Here is a 20,877-nt window from a genome sequence, read left to right as displayed (position 1 = left end):
AAGCTAACTCTGATTGGAAAGGAAGACACCTGGGTTGCTTTAGGCCCACACTATTCTACAAGAGGGAAAAGAAAAAAGCAAACTGTAAGGAGTATGGAAATAACATCAAGGACTCGGGAATTCTAAGAGATTAGCTAGTTCTGGGAAACACGCTCTACATGGAAAGTAAGAAGCCTCAATTTAAAGTATTTTTTAAATTAAAAATTATTTGAAGTTTGAGTCAACTTAAAAGTCGTCCTCTTCTGAGATCCACCTATTTTCAAAGGCCTGTCAGCGGAACCAGGTCTCCTCCCTCTACTGCCAATCACACCGGCACCGCCAACAGCCTCCTTGCGAGCCCTGGTTGAGCTCCTCCACCTTCTTCCCAGAGCAGGGAAGGGAGCCTGGCATTTGGGACGACAGGAAGCCAGACCACAGCCTCCCAGCCCAGTGCCCAGGCGCGGATGCCGACCTTCCACGCCCAGTAGGACTTCAGCTACCCTGCACTCTCTCTGGTGAGCTCAGGAGAAGGTGCTGAGGCACTCACTGGAGATTCACGAAGGCAAGGGAATCGAGAGCGTGAGTTTCACGGAGCACAAGGAACCAGGAGCAGTTCCACCAGGAGGGACAGTGTCATAAGAAAGAGGAAGTGGGAGGTGGGGCTGATTTTTTTCTAGGATTGGAAAACATGCCATCCTTGCCAGAGAGCGTAGTAGAGACAGATGGCGTGACAGATGCTGTGGAAGAAAAATGGCTTACTACTAGGTGAAGCAGAAAAAGCAAACGAGAAGGACAGAGGCGAGAGTACCCAGGCCCGCCGCTGTCAGGAGCCTCTTCCCGGCCTGTGGCATGGTGCCTCGGGTGGCGGATTGCAGGCGAAGTGCTTGCTTCGTGCTTTCCTGCCTGCTGCACACGTGGAATTCACAGCCATCGGGCGCTGGAACTTGCTCTTTGTGTGCTGATCGGCTCTGGGAGGCCAGGAGACTGTGAAGGAGAGGCTGCTGGCTGGCTGCTCCGGCTCCGTTGGATACGCAGAAACTGGCCAGGCTCATCTTGGTGTAGCCTAGGACTCCTCGGTTAACAGCATCCCCTGATACGATTCACCCCAGTGGGGAGGGCATTTCAGGTGTGTTCAAGCGGAAGTCCTTTGAAATGTCACTTGGAGATACCAACCTGGGCACCGCGACCTGGCCACTGCAGGGCTGGGTCTGGAGGCTTTTGATGTCCCCACACTGTTGAATTCCAAGCCAACAGGTAACCAGCGATGGGGAAGAGCGAGGCTGACGAGAGCTGGGCTCTCATCTGGGGAGTGCTCGGGTCCCAGGTTTAACATAAACTCTTCAGGACCGTTGTCAGCATGTGTGTGTGTGTGTGTGTGTGTGTGTGTGTGTTGGCCCCATGGGGTTGATGAGGAGTGTTCTGCAGGGCCAGGGGTCTGGACATCAGACCGACCACACATGACCAGCAGCCACTGCAGCATCGCCTGTGTTAAACAGAATGCCACTGAACCTACAGTAGGCACTGTGAGCTGTTGAAACCAGAAAAGTGAGCGACAAAGGATTCTCCTGCCATCACAGGCAGACAATCACTGACAGGTATCTGACGGGGTCTTGTCACTGTGACGAAGAAATTAAATAATTAACCGATGGCCGTAGAGAAACACTGACCGACGGAGTTACTGAAGGGTTTTGAGGGGTAAGCTTGGTTATCATAGCACTGACCTCACGTAAGTCATAGAAACTCCAGGAACGTCCACCTCCTAGGGTGGATCTCATTGCATATGCGCAGCTTTGATTTACGCACACACACAATTCACCAAATCATTGCGAGAAGTGAATCTTAACAATATGGAATCCGGAAATAGTCCCCCGATTTGAGGAGTAGATGCACCCAAGTCCACCTATCTCTTCACTTCCTATTTCTTCTATTTCCCAGGTCAGTACTTTTCTCTGTTACAGTAAAGCAGGAAAAGAACTAATGGTAAGGGATGTGTTTCCAGAGACGAGTCCCAAGCTCTGGCATGTCCACTGGGCCCAGCTCAGAACACCCAGGTGCACTGAGTTTGAGGACGTGTTTCTGAAAGCTGGAGAAAACTCACACGGAAGCTGTTTCAGTCTGGAATTTGAGAACTGCCCAGGGAGCATCTTACTGAGTTCTCCAAAAGAAGCCTTGGGTGTGGTGGGCCTGTGGGGTGGGCCTGTCACAGGGTGTGGGCCAGCTGGCGACCTCCCACCCTGTGGCCCGTCTCCTGGCCCTTTCTGTAATGTATAAAGCTGCTCCCCCGCCCATCAGGTGCAGTCATTTTCCCGCCTCCCAACCACTTGTCAATCTGTGGACATCCTGGCTAGCTGTTGGTTCATCAGTCAGCTTGCAAGTATCCTTCTCCCATATTGGTCCCCTGTTAGCCCGGCGGAATTCAACTGTTTTACTGTAGCTTCCCCGCCATCTTTTTCCATTCTTCTGTCTGTCCTCCTCACTTTTCTCTATCCTCCTGGTTTTCCACTCTCTCTAGCGCACGCCCTTTCTTTTCCTTTCTCTTTTCCTCTCATTTCCTCTCTTACCCTGCAGGGAGACACTGTTTGCTTAATAAACTCCCTTATGTGATTTCCCGTGTCTGGCGTGGTTTCGTGGGGTTTCCTTACAGTGGTGCCGTGACTCGGGATGGGTCCTTCCACTGTCTCTTAAGTGAGTGGAACCCCATCCGACGCCCCAGTGCCCCCCTGGACACGGCCCCACCTTCCATTCTGCCGGGACGCTCTGCTCTGCGTTCATCACCGGACTTCAGGTTGGTGAGTCCCCTAGGCAGGTTCCCCAGGTCGATTTATACCCTTGAGGCCACAACTTTCATAGTTACTGCAGGCCCCCTTAGTCGGTCTTATCTGCTGGGTGGATTCCTGATTTTATGATGGAGATTCTCTCAGGGTTGAGGCTCAAATCGCGCTTGCGCACTTGCACTCGAAAACCCTGATATCAGGTCCTCAACTCTTCTCGGCTTTTGCCCGGCACACACATCGGTGCTTGTGTGACGACACAATCAATGTGCTGCCCCTCATCTCCAGCCCAGTACTCTGGCCTCAGGATGCCCTGGCCACAGACTCGGCTGTATCAGCCCCCACCATGGAATCTGGGTCCTCCAATCTGGCAGACTCAACCCTGGGAACCCTTCGCCCGACCCCCGGTTTTAAAGCCATCAAAATCTGTTTGTGTAATGGCACACAGCTTCTGAGAGCGAGCGGGCAGATGGAAAGGGATTCCTTATCTTCAGGTCTCTTCTTTCTTGCTTCTTGGCTCTTCCTGCAGGCTCAGGCGCCTCCAGACCCTGCTTCTCCGTCTTCCCTGCTCCCCCGTGTAATATAAGCAGCCCCATTCCCCACAGGTAGTGGGACATAATTGTTTGACAATTTTCTGTGCCCAAACCTAAATTAATTACTAACCAGGAAAAAGGGTTAAAAGGACCTAATCATCAAACTTCTGCTAGAACATTTTAGCCCCCTTCAGATTCAGATCTCAGTCAAGGCTTACATTGAAATGTAAATGGAGGAAGGCGCAGTGGGAGACCAGTCTCAAACCCAAAGAAAAACAAAGTGTCCATTTTAAATTTCTCCTGGGCTACAACTCAGAATACTTTTCTCCCTTTCACCTTTTCTCTCCTTCTCATTTTCTCATGCTATAATTAATGACCATTATCATGTTTCTTCTAGGACTTTTGTTTTTCTTAAATGCTATATTTTTGAGCTCACAATTTTGATCCTACATACCGAGGTTAATGATTTTTGATCAGTTTTTTTTATCCAACTCTAGAGTTATTTTTGAACATCTGTTACATTGCAATGGAGATAAATACTACAAGGCCTTTACTTTTGTGTTAAATATAAGCACACATAAAAATTAAAATTTTAAAAATAGATCCAAATATTTTTAATTCACGTGATTTAAAAAGGTTCAATTTAAATTGGGTAAACTAATAGAAGTAAAATGTCTTTAAAATTAACTCACAAGTCTCTAGGTGGTCAAACTAATAAAATGTTGATGTTTATAAAATGTCTAATATCAATTTTTCTAGGACTTTTCTTCAACAGGAAAGAGACGGCAAATACTGTTGGTACACTTGTCTGATATCTTGTTTTTTTTTTAACAATAAAATGAGTGAATTAGAGTTGACATGTATGGGATTACTCAAATGTGTTTGTTAGAGACATCTGATTAATTTACAAAGTTATTCCATGGGAGTAACGTACTTAAACGTTATTCTTTGTATATTAAATGTATTCATATTTTCCAGATATACAAGCCTTTAAAGCAGAAAATTTATCAAACTGCTATTCTCCAAATTAAACTTGTCTGTAATGGTAAACCTATCATTTAATGTTCTATTATAGGACCTGTCATCAATAGGGTATATGTAAAATTTGTTAAATGTGTTTCTAAACGTTATTGAGAGCCTGATTTGTTTAAAGGTTAAGCATGAAAGCATTTTACCACTTTGCCACACAAAAGGAAACTTAAAAACTCTCTCAACCTTTCTTTAATTCATGTTTTTTAGATATTCCATTTTGTATTTTCCTTGTAAACTCTAATTGTTGCCTGATCAATATTTTGCAGAAGTACTGCTTCAAGAGCGAACACCGTAAATTAACTTGGAACAGTAAACCATCAGCTATAGGACAAATAATGTAAACTCCAATTAGATAAAAGGGGGTAAATAACTGTAAAGTCATAGACATTGAAGTTAAAGCCCAGTACTCTTGCTTTATGACTGGTGAGACTGACTTGCTTGATGGTTAAGATCAAACTTAGAGATTGAGATTAAATACAGAGGTCAAGAAAAGTTCATATCTGGGTCTTGCCCTCAAAGTCAGCCTGAACCCAGGGAACAAGAGGACTTCTCCAAGGAGCTTTGCAACTCTGGGTCACACAACCTCCTGACCAAGGAGATTGATGAGGCCACTAGAGGAAAAGCCACTCAGTGCACCTGCTGCAGAGGAGGGTCATGGAAAAAGGGAGACATCCCTGGTGCTTTCAAGGAAAGCCACCTCATGGAGGAGACCCTGCCTAACCAATGGCACTGGTGGAGCTAAAAAGCTGTTCTTAAGTTCTCTATGAGTGACCCCTGTGGGAACTCAGCTGACTCTTTAACAGACAGGAACAGGTCACTTTGACCAGCTTAATCTTAAACACCTAGCAAAACAGTTAAAACCAAAATATAGCCATTCTTGGGCATTTAAAAGAAATAATACTTAAATGTAACTTAAGATGTACACTTGTGTTAGCCCACTAGAATAAAAACTAAAAGCTACAAAAGAGATTCTTAGGCAAATGTGCCTGATAACTATCAAGAGAAACTGCCAGAGTCAGAAGTTTTAGTCAGTTTAAGGCCTACAGACACAGGTAGGCTTAATCTATGTTTGCTAGTATCTCTACTAAATGTTGTGTTTATATTCCTGATAACCTGGACAATGTTAAAGTTCCCAAATAAAGGCCTTGTCCTCTGCAGCCTTTGCTAGGCCTTGTTATGGGAACAACTTCTCAGTTCTTCCACCCCCTGGTGAGGAATTATTGGCTTCTGTCATCTTTATGATATTCATTGGCATGTTCCAGATTCTGCAACATTTATATTGTATCAATCTCATTTCAGTACTCATGTCTTTTTGTTCTTCTCTCATAGAAGCACCCACCCCCAGATGCCTTTACAACCTGCTCTTCCCCAACAGGACTTCTACCATGGATCCCTCAATTGACTCAATTTCTAAAAAGGGAACTCCAAACTGCTTGCCCCACGCTGCCCCCTTTCAGCTCAAAGAAGCCAGAGCGGTCATCAACCCCCTTTCCCTACAGCAAAGGAGTTCCTAGAATTAGAGGGGTAAATGAAGTCAGAATTGGGGACAGGCAGTTAGTGTAGAAAACCATCTGCCTTTGGAAGTCTGGAAGGAGAATGGACTTTTTACATCTCACCTGCAAAACCAGTCCCAGTCACCTAGGCAGGAAGGAGAGAGAAGGCTTCGGAAAGAACTGGAGAGCAAAAGATTTTCTTATAAAAACAGAAACAGGGGAATGTAATGTATAAAGCTGCTGCCCTGCCCATCAGGTGCAGCCATTTTCCCGCCTCCCAACCACTTGTCAGTCTGTGAACATCCTAGCTAGCTGTTGGTTCATCAGTCAGCTTGCAAGTGTCCTTCTCCGATATTGGTCCCCTGTTAGCCCGGCAGAATTCAACTGTTTACTGTAGCTTCCCCGCCATCTTTTCCCATTCTTCTGTCTGTCCTCCTCGCTTTTCTCTATCCTCCTGGCTTTCCATTCTCTCTAGAGCACGCCCTTTCTTTTCCTTTCTCGTTTCCTCTCATTTTTTCTCTTACCCTGCAGGGAGACACTCTGTCTGCTTAATAAACTTCCTTATGTGATTTCCCGTATCCGGCGTGGTTCCATGGAAACTCCCTTACACTTTCCAACCATGGCCAAGCCCCATTGCCTGACGCCCTTCTTTCTGCTTCTGAGTTTGAACAACAACTCTACAGAATAGTTTCCTATTTTGCTTTGTATTTTATGTAAGAAACTTAGGGAAAATACATATTTTCTCTGATTCCAGCAGAGGCTAGACAATGCTGCAGTTACAAAGCATCAGACAGCAGCAATCTACTTTTTAAAAATATTTTGAAGTTCCCTTCTAATAAATTTTAATACATGATCAGTGTTTACACCATTATCTTGCTATTATCACATAGTTTGAGAATTTTCTCCACCCCCCCCCCATATATATGATGCAAATTATAATTTCTCTTTGGAGTCTCCTACAATATATCCCTAAAATTAAAGTTAGGGTTAAGATAGGGAAATAAAACTCCCAAAGACTCTCACGGTCTGCTGTCCTACACATGCACATGGTATAATTGCTAAGGACACTGTTTGAAAGAGGACAATAGTCACTTAAAGTGTGAAGCCAGTTAGTGCTTCACAGACCCACTAAATGGCATTTTATTTGATGCTTTTTCTGACTAGCTTTAGTGCTATTTTAGTGTGTCATTGAAAATGGTCTGGCATATTAGCCTTGCAATGAAACCTTGTATACTAATGAAATGTGTATGATTTGCTTTATCAAACTCCTAATTTCTTCACTGACAAAAATATGCAATCTTATGTCATTTCCTTGGATAATTTCCAACATGGGTGCCACATTAAACTCCTAATGTACTCAGAATCAAGGAAGCAGAAAACTCTAGGATAAAATATATATAAACATGTTCCCTAAAATTGTTTATGCTCAAAACTGCCATTTCTATGTTCTCTTTGATCATCTACACTTTTCTATAAATTCTATAACCCCATAGCAAGAATAAATCTCAACAGAACCCCACTTATCACACGACCCTGAACTTCCTTTCAAATTATCAGACAAAAATTACCTTCAGTACCGTTTTATTCCAATTCTTTGAAAACTGATAAACCATATCATATTGTAAAACTCAGATAACCAAAACTTTCCTCCTCTTTCCCCATATTTCCTCCTGTGTCTCAGTTAAGTGACGATCCACATGATGAACCTCAACTAACTAGAACTTAATTGTCCTTCCAAACCATCTTCTTTCTCAATCATCCTAAGTAGGTTTGGCAAACAAACGTAAATTGAAGAACATCTTGTTTTAGGAATGTTCTAAAAGCTTCCACTGAAGAAGCTTGGGCTATGTTCTGGCAGTTGTAACTGAAAGGAGATAGGCTATCACAGCTCCTGGAGGACTGACCTCCAAGCCGCAGCAAAGGGTCTTGTTCCGAGTGGTCCCTCCTGTCCAGCCTTGGCTCAGGGTGCCACCTGGCACTTGTTGCCACAGGTTGGAAGCTAAACAGACTTGGAGTCGTTATAAAATACCAGTCCCCCAGAGGACTCACTCTGAAATAACGATGGTCAGTTACGAATTCCCCCTCCAATTAAGTTCATTGTTTTAGTTGATAAATATCACATCTGTGATTTTATGAACCAGGGAAAAATGAGTACTAACCATCAGGAGACACACGCCTAATGCCTTCTGTGCTCAAAGAGAAAACTGGACATGCAGAAATCAAAGCCCTGGCTTTCAGGGTTAAGGAATAGATCGGAAAGTCTTTCATTTTTCTCATTTGATCAGATTAGTCTGAACTTATTTCATTTCCAACTGTGAGTAGAATAAGCCCTCAAGCCAGGATCAATAGTTCTAAAGTCTTCTATGAAATCTCTTCACTCACCTTCCATGGGGGTGTTGCTGTCTGGACGGTTTGCAAAGACTACATCCACATACTCCAGCTGCAGCCTCTGGAGGGAGCCTTTCAGTCCTGGGAGCAGAAGTGGGAAAAACAAAAAGTAACTCTGTGCTCTACTGCAAAGAGTTTAAGTTTGGCTTCCTTCTAGAATTTGCTTAAAAAAAACCAAAAAAGATAGAAAGAAAAAGGAAAGCATTAGATTCTTCCTTTTAGAACCTACTTTAAAAAAAAAAGATAGAAAGAAAGAAAAAGAAAAGTTTTGGATTAGTTTCAAGAGCACATTGAAGGGGTTAGGGCAAGATGGCAGCCCAAGTCCTTCTGGGGAGAATTTCCCTCAGAAACGCCAATCTGAAGAACTGTTCACATATGAAGTCACCTTCACAAGAGCCAAGGAAACCTGTGAGAGCAGTACCTGGCCTTGTCACGTCAGGAGAAGATGCGCTTGCTGAAGAAGGCAGGAGGGAAGGGTTGCCCACACCCTGCCCCAACTCCTGGCAGGGAAGCATCCTGGGGAGATGCCTCTGGCTCAGGGATGATTCAGTGCCCAGTGCTCGGCCTGCTCCTACCCCAGGCCAGTGCTCATGGACAGAGCTTCTGGACAAAGCTTCCACCTGAGGCAGGCAGGAACCTACAAGCTCAGCGAGATGGACCTGGATTTCAGTTGCTCGGGTGCCAGTCACGCACAAGCCTCTGTGAGCCCAGGTGTGACTCAGCTCAGCAGCAGCTGAGGGACTACTGACACCCCTCCTCCCCAGCCTCAGGCAGCTCAGCTCAGAGAAAGATTCCATTGTTAGAGGGTAATGGCAGGGAATTAAGTGTAGGGCTGTGACTTGGAGCTGAGTGCTGGGCCTGCCAGTGAAACTCAGCACTGGATGACCTTGTCCTCAGGCCAGGGCTCAAGGACCTGCAGTCCAGGGAGATGGACCTGGGCTGGAGCATCATTTCTGGCTGGTTACTGTAGTGTCAGGCCACAACTAGACCTTAGTAGTAGGCAGGAAACAGCAGTGTGGGCCTTGTTCCTGGCTCCGGTACTGACCTCATCAAGCAGAGGGCTCCAAGTGTGACCCAGCATTTGGTGCCCAGGAATGGACCCTCCAGGGTGAGACCCATGCTGGGTAGACTCCTGCAGTGCCTGAACAGTCGGTGATTACAAATGAGGTGTTTGGGCCAACTCTGGCCGCACGTGGAGGCCAGCAGACGCAACAAGTTTGGACTACACTCTTTAGGCCCCTCCCCAGTCCATCGTGTACAGTACACCAACTGCAGATCTGCAAGACACTTAGGCAAGGGGCACCCTCTATTCCTGAAACAGTGACAACACTCCAGTTGTGGGCTCATGGTAAATCTTGGTTTTGGGTGCCATCTAGTGCTGAAATCATGGCATGACCACAGACTCAGAGAACACAAACAGCTTGCTCACAATTTCTGGAAGAACGGAGCCAAAGACAGATCCAGAAATCTATCATAAAGCAATGAATATGTGTGAAGTCTCAGACACAGAATTCAAAATAGCTATTTCAACGAAACTCAATGAACTTGAAGAAAACACAGGGAAATAGTTGTTTTCAGAGAACCTTAACAGAAGAAAAGAAACCCTTAGCAAGACTAAGAAAAAAAGAGAGAATACTCCAACGGAGTCAGAGTAAAAAAAAAAAAAAAAAGATAACCACTAACACTAAAGAAATGGAAGGAGTTCTAGAGGCTATGATAAACAATTATACATCAGCAACTTTGATAAACTAGAAGACATGGATAAATTACTGGACACACACCCTTACAAAGACTGAATCATGAAGAAACAGAAAACACCAGCAGACAAAAAATGAGTATTGAGATGAAATCAGTGATATAAAAGGCTCCCATAGGTCTGGGGGTGTAGTTCAGTTCTAGAGTGCTTGCCTAGAGTATGTGAGGCCCTGATTTGATTCCCAGCACTGCAAAAAATAAACAAAATCCAAAATGATCAAAAAACAAATAGACTCCCACCATCAATAGGCTGAAGAAGAACGAATATCAATTCTTTTAAAGAAGATGATTAAAAATTTTGAAGCAAATGATATTGGAAACACAACATACATATTTTAAAAAATTATATAAATTATAAAAAATCACATAAATTATATTTTTAAAATTATTTTTAAAAATCGAAGAGGTGGAAATTCTTCCAAGCTCTTACTATAAGACCAGCATTACCCTTAAATTAAAACCACACAAGGACGCACACAAGAAGAAGAAAACTACAGGTCAATATTCTTGATGAGCACAGATACAAAAAATCCTTAACAGAATACTAACTGAATTCCATAGCACATGAGAAAGAATGTACACCACAATCAAGTGGGATTCATCCCAAAGGTGTAAGAAATGGTTTAACATTTTCAAATCAATAAACATGATACACCATGTCAATAAAATGAAGGACAAAAACCATTTGATCATTTCAGTAGACACAGAAAAAAACATTTAATGAAATTCAACATTCCTTCATGATAAAAACTCTGAACAAATTAGGTACAAAGGAACATACCTCAACATAAAAAAAGGCCATATAATAAACCCACAGCTAACATAATACTAAATGGAGAAAAGCTGGAGATTTCTGGAACATGAGAAACATAAGATGGAACATAAGATCTGGAACATGACAAGAATGTCCACTTTCACGAGATTTAGTCAACACAGCACTGGAAATTCTAGCTTGAACAATGATGAAAGGGACAGAAATAAAGAGTATCCATATGGTAAGTAGGAAGTCAAGTTGTTACTGGTTACAGATGGCATGATCTATGCATAGCAAACCTCTACCAAAATCTATTAGACTCTATCAAAATCTATTAGAACTTATAAACAAATTCATCAAAGTTACGGGGTATATAATCAACATACAAAAATCAGAAGTATTTATAGATACCAATTGTGAGTTACCTGAAAAGGAAATCAAAAAGCAATTCCATTTATAATAGCTACAAAGAAAAAAACAATATCAAGGAATAAAGTTAACCAAAATGGTAAAATATTTCTACAATGGAAATTATCTAAACATTGATTGAAGAAATTGAAGAGGATACACACAAAAGTGGAAAGACATCCCATGTTCATGGATTGAAAGAATTGAAATCAATATTGTTAAAATATTCATGCTGCCCAAAGTGATCTACAGATTAAATGTGGCCCCTATGAAAATACCAGTGATGTTATTTGCAGAACTACCAAAAAAAAAAAAAAAAAAAAAAAGAGAGAGAGAAATTCTAAAATTCATTTAGAGAGAGACACACACACAAAAACCCCAAAATCCCCTGCCAAATCATCAAAACTATGTTGAGTAAAAAGAACAAAACAGGAGACATCACATTCTTTGACTTCAAAATATGTATGTTAATGTCTGGATATGAAATGCTCCTCAGAAGCTCATGTATGAAGACTTGGTCCCCAATGTAGCAGTATTCAGAGGTGGGGCTTTTGGAAAGTGATTGAATCATGAGGGCTCTGATCTCATCAATGGATTTATCTACTGATGGATTCATCAATTCATGGGTTATTGGGAGGTGGGTGAAACTTAGCAAGTGTGGCCTACTGGAGGAAGTAGGTCGTTGGAGGTGGCCCTTAAGAACTTTATCTTTTCCCTGCATGACCCCTCCACCGTCCACTTCTTGGCCACCCTGAAGTGAGCAGCTGTGTTCCACTATGCACTCCCTGCCCTGATGTTCTGCTTTGCCAAAGGCTCAAAACAACAGGATCAAGTGACCACGGACAAAAAAATCCATGAACCAAAATAAATCTTCTCTACTTTAAGTTGTTTTCCTCAGATATTTTGTCACAGCAACAAAAAGTGGAATTGCACAAAATTACAAAACTATAGAAATCAAAACAATATGGTATAGGCATAGAAATAGACCAGTGAAACATAATAGAGAACCTAGAAGTAAATCCACATATCTACAACAACTGATCTACAACAAAGTGTGAAAGCATGCACTGGGGACAACCTTTTAAATAAATGGTTCTGAGAAAATCAGATCCACTGGAGAAGGATGAAACCGGATCCTATCTCTTATCATGTGCCAAATATAAACTCGAAACGGGTTAATGACTTTAATGCAAAACCTGAAACTGTGAAACTACTAGAAGAAAATGTGAGAGAAGTGCTTCGAAACATTGGAATGGGCAAGGATGTTTTTGGATAAAATTCTTGAAGCACAGGAAACAAAAGCGCAAATGGACAACTGAGATCATGTCAACCTAAAAAGCTTTCACATTGCAAAGGAAACAACCCACAAAGTGAAGTGACAACCTGCAGAATTAGATAAAATATTTGCCAGTTAGCCATCTGATAAGGGTTACTGTCCAGAATATATAAGAAACTCAATAGCAAATCATCATCATCAACATCATCACTGTCCAATTAAAAAACAGGCAATAGACCTAAACAGACATTTCTCAAAAGAAAACATATACTTGGGCAACAGGTACATGAAAAATGCTCAACATCGCTAGTCATCAGGGCAAAGCAAATTAATGCCCGAGAGATATCAACTCACTCCAGTTAGAATGACTATTATGAGGGGGCAGGGGGAGGGGGAGAGAGAGAGAGAGGGGGGAGAGAGAGAGAGAGAGAGAGAGAGAGAGAGAGGAGAGAGAGAGAGAGAGAGCGCTGCACTGGCAGGGAACCCTTGCACACTGACTGTGGGGATATAAATAGTGCAGCCATCGTGGAAAACACTGTGGAGATTCCTCAAAAAAAAATCAAACAGAACCACCTTACAATCCAGCAACCCCACAGCTGGGGGCATATTCAAGGAAAAGTATGTCAAGAGAGTCCCGTACTCCGTGCAGCACTGTCCCCACCAGCCAGGAAACGGAACCAACCTGTCCATCAGCTGAGGAATGAATATAGAAAAGCTGACCTGTGTACACGGTGGCATGTTATTCAGCCATGCAAGGGTGACATCTGGGACAACATGGTTGGAACTGGAAGACATCATGTTATGTGGAGCAAGCACAGAAAGATGGACACCACATGACTCACTCGTGGAATCTACAGAAGGTCTTCTGTAGATGGTGAGGGTAGGACAGTGTTTCCAGAGGCTGGTGAGAGTCCTGGGGAAGGGGTGGGGGAGGAAACGCTGGTCCAAGGCACGGAGTTAGACAGAGGTAAGATCCGTGCACCAAGCTTGGCACAGCAGGTGGCTGTCAGTCATGGTAACGTATTTCAAAGACAGGTAGAAGAGATTCCAAATGTTCTTGCCACGGAGAAACGGCCAACGTGTGAGGACCTGGCATTCGTACCTTGGTTTGAATATTATGCTGGGTAGGTGTGCACCTCACGGAAACTCATAAAACCTCATAAATAAGCAGGATTTTATATGTCAACTTAAAATTTTAAAAAACAAAAATAAACAAAAATACTCTGGATATGAAGATGTGTTACTTGATCTCTGAACTCTTTTAAAATTGTATTAAAGGCAGACTTTGCCCTGACAAAGGAAGATCCTAGGACTCTCGCAAGATCACTAGACCTCATAGAAAACACTCGCCTAGCCATGACCTTTCACAGAGAGGCATGTGAAAAATCCAGGAACAGCTGAGGATCAGAATGAGCTTCCCTTTAACAGTTCTTATTTTCTTCTTGAAAAAATGCAAATTAATGTTTGTTTTGAATTGCTTGATGGGCTGACAGTGAGATGGGGATTTATTTGTTGTACATCAAACCCATTAAAATGACATGAATCAGAAATAACTTGTAAATGTATTGAGATTTGTGGAACCTAAATATATGACTGAGCTCTACAATTCTATCATTTTCTATTTTTTGAGGAGAAAAGAATACACTAGAAACCAAGAAGATTTAAGAGGAGATATAAAAGAGAAAAATTCTAGAACCAACAGCTCACGTTGGAACACCGACGTCATATTCCTATGAATACTCAGAAAAAAATTAATTTCAGTAAAATGAATGCTTCCCTGAAATAGAATGTATTATGTACAATATTACAGAACCAAGGGAGGGCGGCGTTTGAGGACCGTTTCCCTCCTCTCCGAGAGGCCCAGCATCTCCTTATCAGCCTCCTTAATGCCTCAGGAAGTCCGGAGGTTTTCCTCTTTTTATTAGAAGCGTAAAATTAATTGCCTGTTAAACGAGGCTCTCATGAATTTAAATTTGGCTCATTTAGATCTGATTTTCAAACCGGTTTATCGGACAGCCACAATTACTTTTCTGACAGGAAAATGGAGTGCTTGAATTTAGTTCCGGAAATATTTTCCATTGGTTGAGACAGGATTGTCTGTGATGGCTCTTGTTCAAAGCTCTGATGAAGAGATTTGAGCAGACAGCTGTTAGGAGGTCTCCCCCCTGTCTCGGGGTTGGGACGGTACCAGCTACCTCATGGGGTAGCTTGAAATAAGTTTACCTTGAGAAGTATTGTGATAGGAGCCACTCTTTGCAAACATCAAGTGCAGGCAGGCGTATAGGGTACCACAGGTTTCGAAGCAGCTCCTGAGCAGGCTTGACATCTTTGACTCTTGTGTGTGTGACTCAGTTCTCTAATCTGCAGCGAGGCTAACAGTACCACCTCAGAATGGCTGCTCCAGGGCACACTGAGACATGTGACACCAATGGAGTGTGGTCATTATACCACGGTGCTCATGTGGGAAAGTTTCAGAGGAAGAGAGCTAACGGTTTTCTCTGGACCCCCTTGTTTTTAGAGATGAATTTAGGGACAGTTCTATTAAATGCCTGACTCTGGAAAAGATGTCCTCCATGGTGATTGGGCATTTCATGGACTAGGCACAACTTCAGTCATTTATTGTCCTATGCCACAAGCACATACTCAGTCCCGCTTGATCCTGAAACTATGCCATGGTCTGGGGACTTGGTCTTCATCCCATGGAGCCAACAGAGCCTACCGAGGGCATCTCCTGGCCAGACCTACCGTTCAAAGTCGTAGTGGCTGCTTAGATTGTTCCATGGACTTGACGTATAGGTTGGTCTCCTGGCGTTTGATCATTCCTCACCTTTCAACTCTTTCTTGATGTTTAGGCAGAGACGCCAGGGTATTTGTGTGAGACTATAAAAATGACATGCTGTATCAGGTCAGGGATCCCCACTCTGACTTCAAAGGGGAGGGAAAGGAGATTGTATCCTAAGAGACACCAGCCACTCGCTTTGAAAATCTGTGATATGCAGCTTTGTAATCCACGGCGTGACTTCAGGATTTTATTCAATGTGAGACTCAAAAACGCAGCAAGGGGCGGGGGAACACTGGGGAGTTAAGTGGGGGATTAAGGAGGAGAAATAATATGGTCAGCTTTCCACTTTGAACGGATGGCTCTGCCTCCTGAGAAGTACACATAGGTGCAAGAATGACGGCAGGGACAGACCCTGAGGGGGTGACCGTGGCAGATTGAGCTTTGATTGTTGGTGAGAAGCGCTCAACTTCAAGATGAGTTTTGTAGGTGGAAGTAAAAGGACTGGCAGTGTTACTGGGGCAGCGTGTGGTGGGGAGGGATCCCAGGATGGCCCTGGGTTTTGGCCTGAGAAGTGGGGTGACTGCTAGGATGGGGAGTCAGGGGAAGAGCGCATGGTGGACAGTGGTAGGAGCTGGGTTAGGTCTGAACAGCAGGGCAGTCCTCCTCTGGAGCCCTTGGCAGCTGGATGGACCCGCCAGGCAGTCAGGAGGCTAGGCACAGGGACTGAGATCCAGGGCACCAATTCAAGATGGTGTGAACCACCTCGTGATGTCTCTTAGACTCTGTGAAACTCAGGTTCCTTATCTGTATAAAGATGGGATGGAGCCAGATAATCCTTCTGCTTTGTTCTTTCACGTGACTACAAAACAAATTGGGAAGTCCTGCCTCTTCCTGTTTGGATGCTTTTAATCTTGTAGAGATAGGTGAATCAGGAATAGAAAGACATGCTCAACCAATGTCTCCTTAAGAGCCATTTAGGATTTTGCTGTGATAAACAAGCATCATGTTTTACCTCCATTTGGCAAATACTGGCTTCAGGCCAGGTATTGTTTTAAGTCTAAGTGAACAGGCAAAATTGCATCGACTTTGACTTCTGAGGGGCCACTGGGCAGCTAATTGCTCCTGAAGGAGGTAAGCGCTGAGTGCCACAAATCTATTCACAGAAGGTGCTTCTGGCATTAGCCTGTTCCTGGCACCAACCCAGTGTCTGTGGAGAAGGGTCCAGGAGGAGCAGGAAATGCTCTCTGCCCTTGAGGAGATGTCAAGAAGTTAACAGACAATTCCTCAAAAATGCCCTGGATAATATATTATGTAAAGACAAGCGCTCCCAAGTATCCACACTAAAAGAAGTCTAAGTCCATCTTTCTTTTAGGTTCTGAAGTTTAACAGAAGTCATTTTGTTTAGCAGGTGAAGTTTAATTCAACCTAAGCTCATTTCACAGGTTTCTAAAGAAATATGCTTATTCTAGGTTTTAAGCAGATTGACGTGGTTAGAGGTGGATGGGTTGCTTCGTGTTGCAAGTTCAATTGTGTAGAGGTGAACAAATTAGCAATTTGGAGATTATGTAAGGGTTCTATTCAAATACGCTGTGTCACCTTTTAACCTACCACATATTTGTTTTCCTATCTTGCTTGGAACAAAAATGTTGCCTTAGATATTGCACACTATTTACCTGTATAATTTCCAGTTTCTTTTAAGTGAGTCTTTCAGTCATGATTTAAGATACACCTGTTCCTTTTACAGGGACTGTTGCTGTATTAGAATCATATATGCAGTTAAACCTCCCATCATGAAACATGGTTATTCTGAGTGGGTGCAAGTTTCCATGAACATGGTACACTGGGAAGGAATCCTGTGGTGAATCCTTTTGTTAAGAAATTTATTCCATTGAAAAATCCTTAATTATCTTTTAAAGTTCAGAGTAGTGTTTATATAACATTTGTCACTCTCTAGAAAATTTCAAGTTGAGTTTTCTCAGTTTATTTACTTTTCCTGCTCCTACAATGATGGTTTGTGTTTTGAATCACACCACGAAAACTGTTGTTTACCTAAAAGGCAAATGTAGACTTAGACACAGCTTTAGATGGTAAAAGCATAAAAACAGTTTATTCTTATAATGTCTTACCAAACTATTCCTATCCCTTTATGTTAGATACTAAAGGAATTTGATCTGCCAAATTCTGACATTGGCACAAATTGGGGCTTAAAGAATGTTCATGGAATAGCTGAATGAATACATAGAGATTTAGAGCCTGAAAGGAACTTGGGGTTGTAAATGGATGTAATGAGCCTGCTGATGAGATTTCTTCACTCTCCTTGTGACTCTAAAGAGAACATTATACCAGCTGGATCTCAGTCAAAGAATTCGGGCTCATAAAAAGACCTCTCATATGAACATTTTCAAAACTACATTGTGCACAAAGTCAAGTTCATTTTATACTCTGTAAACTAACTCAGGTGGCCAAGGCCACCCAGCACACAAGTAGTCCAAATCCTACATGAATTGGACTTTGTCTTATCTTCCAACAGGGCTTCTCAAATTTAATGTGCATGAGAGTCTCCAATGTTAAATAAGGTCCCCTTCATCACAGAAAAAAATAGCAATGAAATCCAAGGATAATTATGTGTAAACCTCTTCAAATTTTATTTTGGGTTTAGAAATCTCATGTCTCTGCTTTTCTGCAAAATTCACTTAATTCTCTAATTTCAGTCTGCCTAGACGGAAATTATACTCATGAGCTCTTGTCTTTGACTGAAACTATGAACTTCAAAATAACACCAACATTAGCAACATAATAATAAGTGATCTCAATCTCAAAAGTTTGAAGTCTTGTGCTAAAGTTTAATCTGGGTCAGTTTGGCTTCCAACTGAACTAGTTTATCCATCTGAAAAGATTAGTTCCTCAGAGAACTTCTGACTTAATTAAAACAAGAAAAAACTTAAGGTACTTCTATTAAGTTGTGTGAAGCTTGAAGAAAACTGATTTAAGTGGAGAGATTTTTTTTTTGCGGTGCTGGGGATCGAACCCAGGGCCTTGTGCTTGCAAGGTGAGCACTCTACCGACTGAGCCATCTCCCCAGCCCAAAAACTGATTTAAAAGAGAGAGGATTCTGAAATCACGCACATACACTGGTAAGTGTCAAAGCGTGGAGAGCCAAAGGAGAGAACAGTGGCCTGTGCGTCCCTATTCCTTTACTCTTTGATTTTGTGATTCTTTTTTGATTCCAGAGTGAACCATTTTCTAGATCTTTCTCTTTTCTAATCAATTAGATTAAAAAGGAAAGAAGAACCAGAACCTTCCAGGCAGTTTATTCCACTGGAACGCTCACGGTGGCATGGGCTGTTTCCGCCGAGGACTCTGTGACAGAGGACATGAGTTTGGCCAGGTGCTGAAGCAGGAGCAGGCCGTGTGCAGAGGCAGGCTGGGTGGGCTTTGGTGTCAGCTTGGACCCTGCCTGGGAGGGATGCTGTTTGGGAGAGGCGTTGGGAAATGTTCTGGGGTCCGGAGGTGGTGGTTCACGGGAACCTCCGGGTGTCGCCTGCTTTGAGTTCTTGTCCCTGAAGTGGCTAGCAGCTACACTTAGGAGAACAATGGCACCCAAGAGGACAGAAATGACACTTATTGTTCAGGACACAGCAGACACCACTAGGATTAGTGGATTTCCATCCCCATGGTAACACTGTGGGGCAGGAACATCTGTGGGCTCTTTAACAGTCAAGGGGACAGAGCCCAAGTGAGGTTGGGTCAGGACACACCACCCAGCTCAGAAATGACTGTCAGAACCCCAGGGGATCTGATTCCCAAACCTACAAGCACAGTACGAACCAGCCAGAGAGAAGGGCCAGGCTCGTACAAAGACTTGGAAACAATGGAATGATGTAATTATCAGTGTTGAGAGAGAGAGAGAGAGAGTGTTCTGAGATCTAGTTTCAAAATTCTCCGTTTTAGGATGGAACTTGAGAGCATTATGTTAGTGAAATAAACCAGACTCAGAAAGTCAAGGGTCATACGCTCTCTGTCATATGTGGAAGCTAGAAGGGGAAAAAAAGGGAGTTGGAGAATTTCAAGAAATTAGAAGGGACACAAGTAGGAGCTGCAGGAGGGTCCAGGGGGAGGGAAAGGACAGGTACTGTGTGATGAAATTGTCCCAACTATGTGATGTGCAAGTGCAAATATACACAATGAACCTTGCAATTATGTATGATCATAGTCACCAATAGAAATAATTATAAAAGTCTCCATTTTAAATGAAATGACTGAATACTGGAATTATTATTATTATCATTATTATTGCTAGTCTAAAACGTCTCAAAGTAGTCATGTTCAGAGATCAGTAAGGATCTCCAACTTCCAAACTGGAATGAGTATCCTCAAATCAAACATTATCTTTAGATTAGGTTCATGGGGAGAAAAAGGTTCCCCGTTGAAATGAGATCCTGGGAGAAAGTATTGCCACACACAGGACCAACAAATAATGAGCAGAGAGCTCCTGCGAACCCCCAAGAGCAAGTCAGACTCTCAAAAGAAAAAGGACCCAAGGACGTGAAGAGCTGATCCTCAGGGAACAAGCTGCAAAAGGAGCTTAAACTCACAATAAACAAGTGTGTGAATAAGCAAGTAAATAAAAACAGCTCATCCAACCGACGGGAAGATTCGTTTTAGAAAATAATTTTGTGGTAGAACATGCCTTGTTCTTTGGCATAATGATGCCCTGTCTAGACTCGACCTCCCTATGTCAAGAAGGTCACTTAAATGACCCTTGGTAATGCTGAAGACTGGAAATGTCTGTAAGTCATGTATGTGTCTGTGGGTGTGTGTAAAATATTCTTTAATCGAGAATAAAGCAAGGTTTAGCCTAATATTGACGGCCTGATTCCGTTGCATTGAGGCACACATTTCTCTGTTTTAAATACAAGTGAGTATCCAGATTGATGGGTAGAGAGGGGAGGCTGTGTGACTGAGGAAGAATCCAGGAGAAGAGCTCTGAATGACTGTCTTTTGGGGGTCACCACTGTCCCTACGTCTCTGTGCCCCCCACATGCAAACCCAGGAACAAAGTTGACTGATTGTTGTTCTTTTTATACACAATTTTCCCTTCCAATGTGTTTTGAACCTATCGAATACTACTTTTCTTGAACCAGGACCCCATAAATGAAAGTGAAATCAAAGCAGCACTACCCACCTTCAATAATGTGCTTCCTTGATAACCCTCTTTCGGTTTCAGCTCTGCAACAAAAGAGAAGCAAAGGCCTGTAAGCAGGGGTGTGTTTAAAAAAAATTTTTTTTGTTCTTTCAGAGTACAGAAGAATAGTCATTCTTACTTAATCTGAATTGCTAATTTAGACCCTGTTCTAGGCCAGTTCTGCAGCACTCATTGCTGAGGAGGGAAGGCTGGGGCGCGGCACACTGTGCAGCCTCTTGGGAGGCCCCAGGGAAGTAAATGACCACGACTGTGACCACGCCATTGGTATCTCTCAGCTCTGGGCTCAGGTAACAACTCGGGCACGGGACCCTCTCCACATGTAGTCTGACACACAGTTGGGTGTTCTCACCTTGTTCCCAACCAGTCTAAGGAAGACAAAAGTCTTGACATACATGTGTGAGTTTACTCTAAGATGGCCAGACTGCTGAGAGCTTTCACTTTTCTGAGAAAGGAAGCAAATTGAAAAGAAAAGCAAATTTGATTTCCAAAAAAATTTAACA

At 42.9% G+C, this 20,877-nt stretch overlaps 1 protein-coding gene across 4 annotated transcripts in view; it reads right to left on the bottom strand.

Annotated features, from left to right (window-relative positions):
- Positions 1–20,877, bottom strand: part of Kcnab1 (potassium voltage-gated channel subfamily A regulatory beta subunit 1) — a 332,151-nt gene that overhangs the window by 46,349 nt on the left and 264,925 nt on the right. For all 4 annotated transcript variants that reach the window (XM_047564422.1, XM_047564423.1, XM_047564424.1 and 1 more), the window contains exons 7-8: positions 20,357–20,400; positions 8,191–8,277 (exon numbers count right to left, since the gene is read on the bottom strand). In XM_047564422.1, the coding sequence (XP_047420378.1) occupies positions 8,191–8,277; positions 20,357–20,400 (131 nt within the window). The remainder of the gene's footprint in view (positions 1–8,190; positions 8,278–20,356; positions 20,401–20,877) is intronic.

This window comes from Sciurus carolinensis, chromosome 9 (genome assembly GCF_902686445.1).
Source record: "Sciurus carolinensis chromosome 9, mSciCar1.2, whole genome shotgun sequence".
NCBI lineage: Eukaryota > Metazoa > Chordata > Mammalia > Rodentia > Sciuridae > Sciurus > Sciurus carolinensis.
This window is presented reverse-complemented; position numbering and strand designations above follow the sequence as displayed.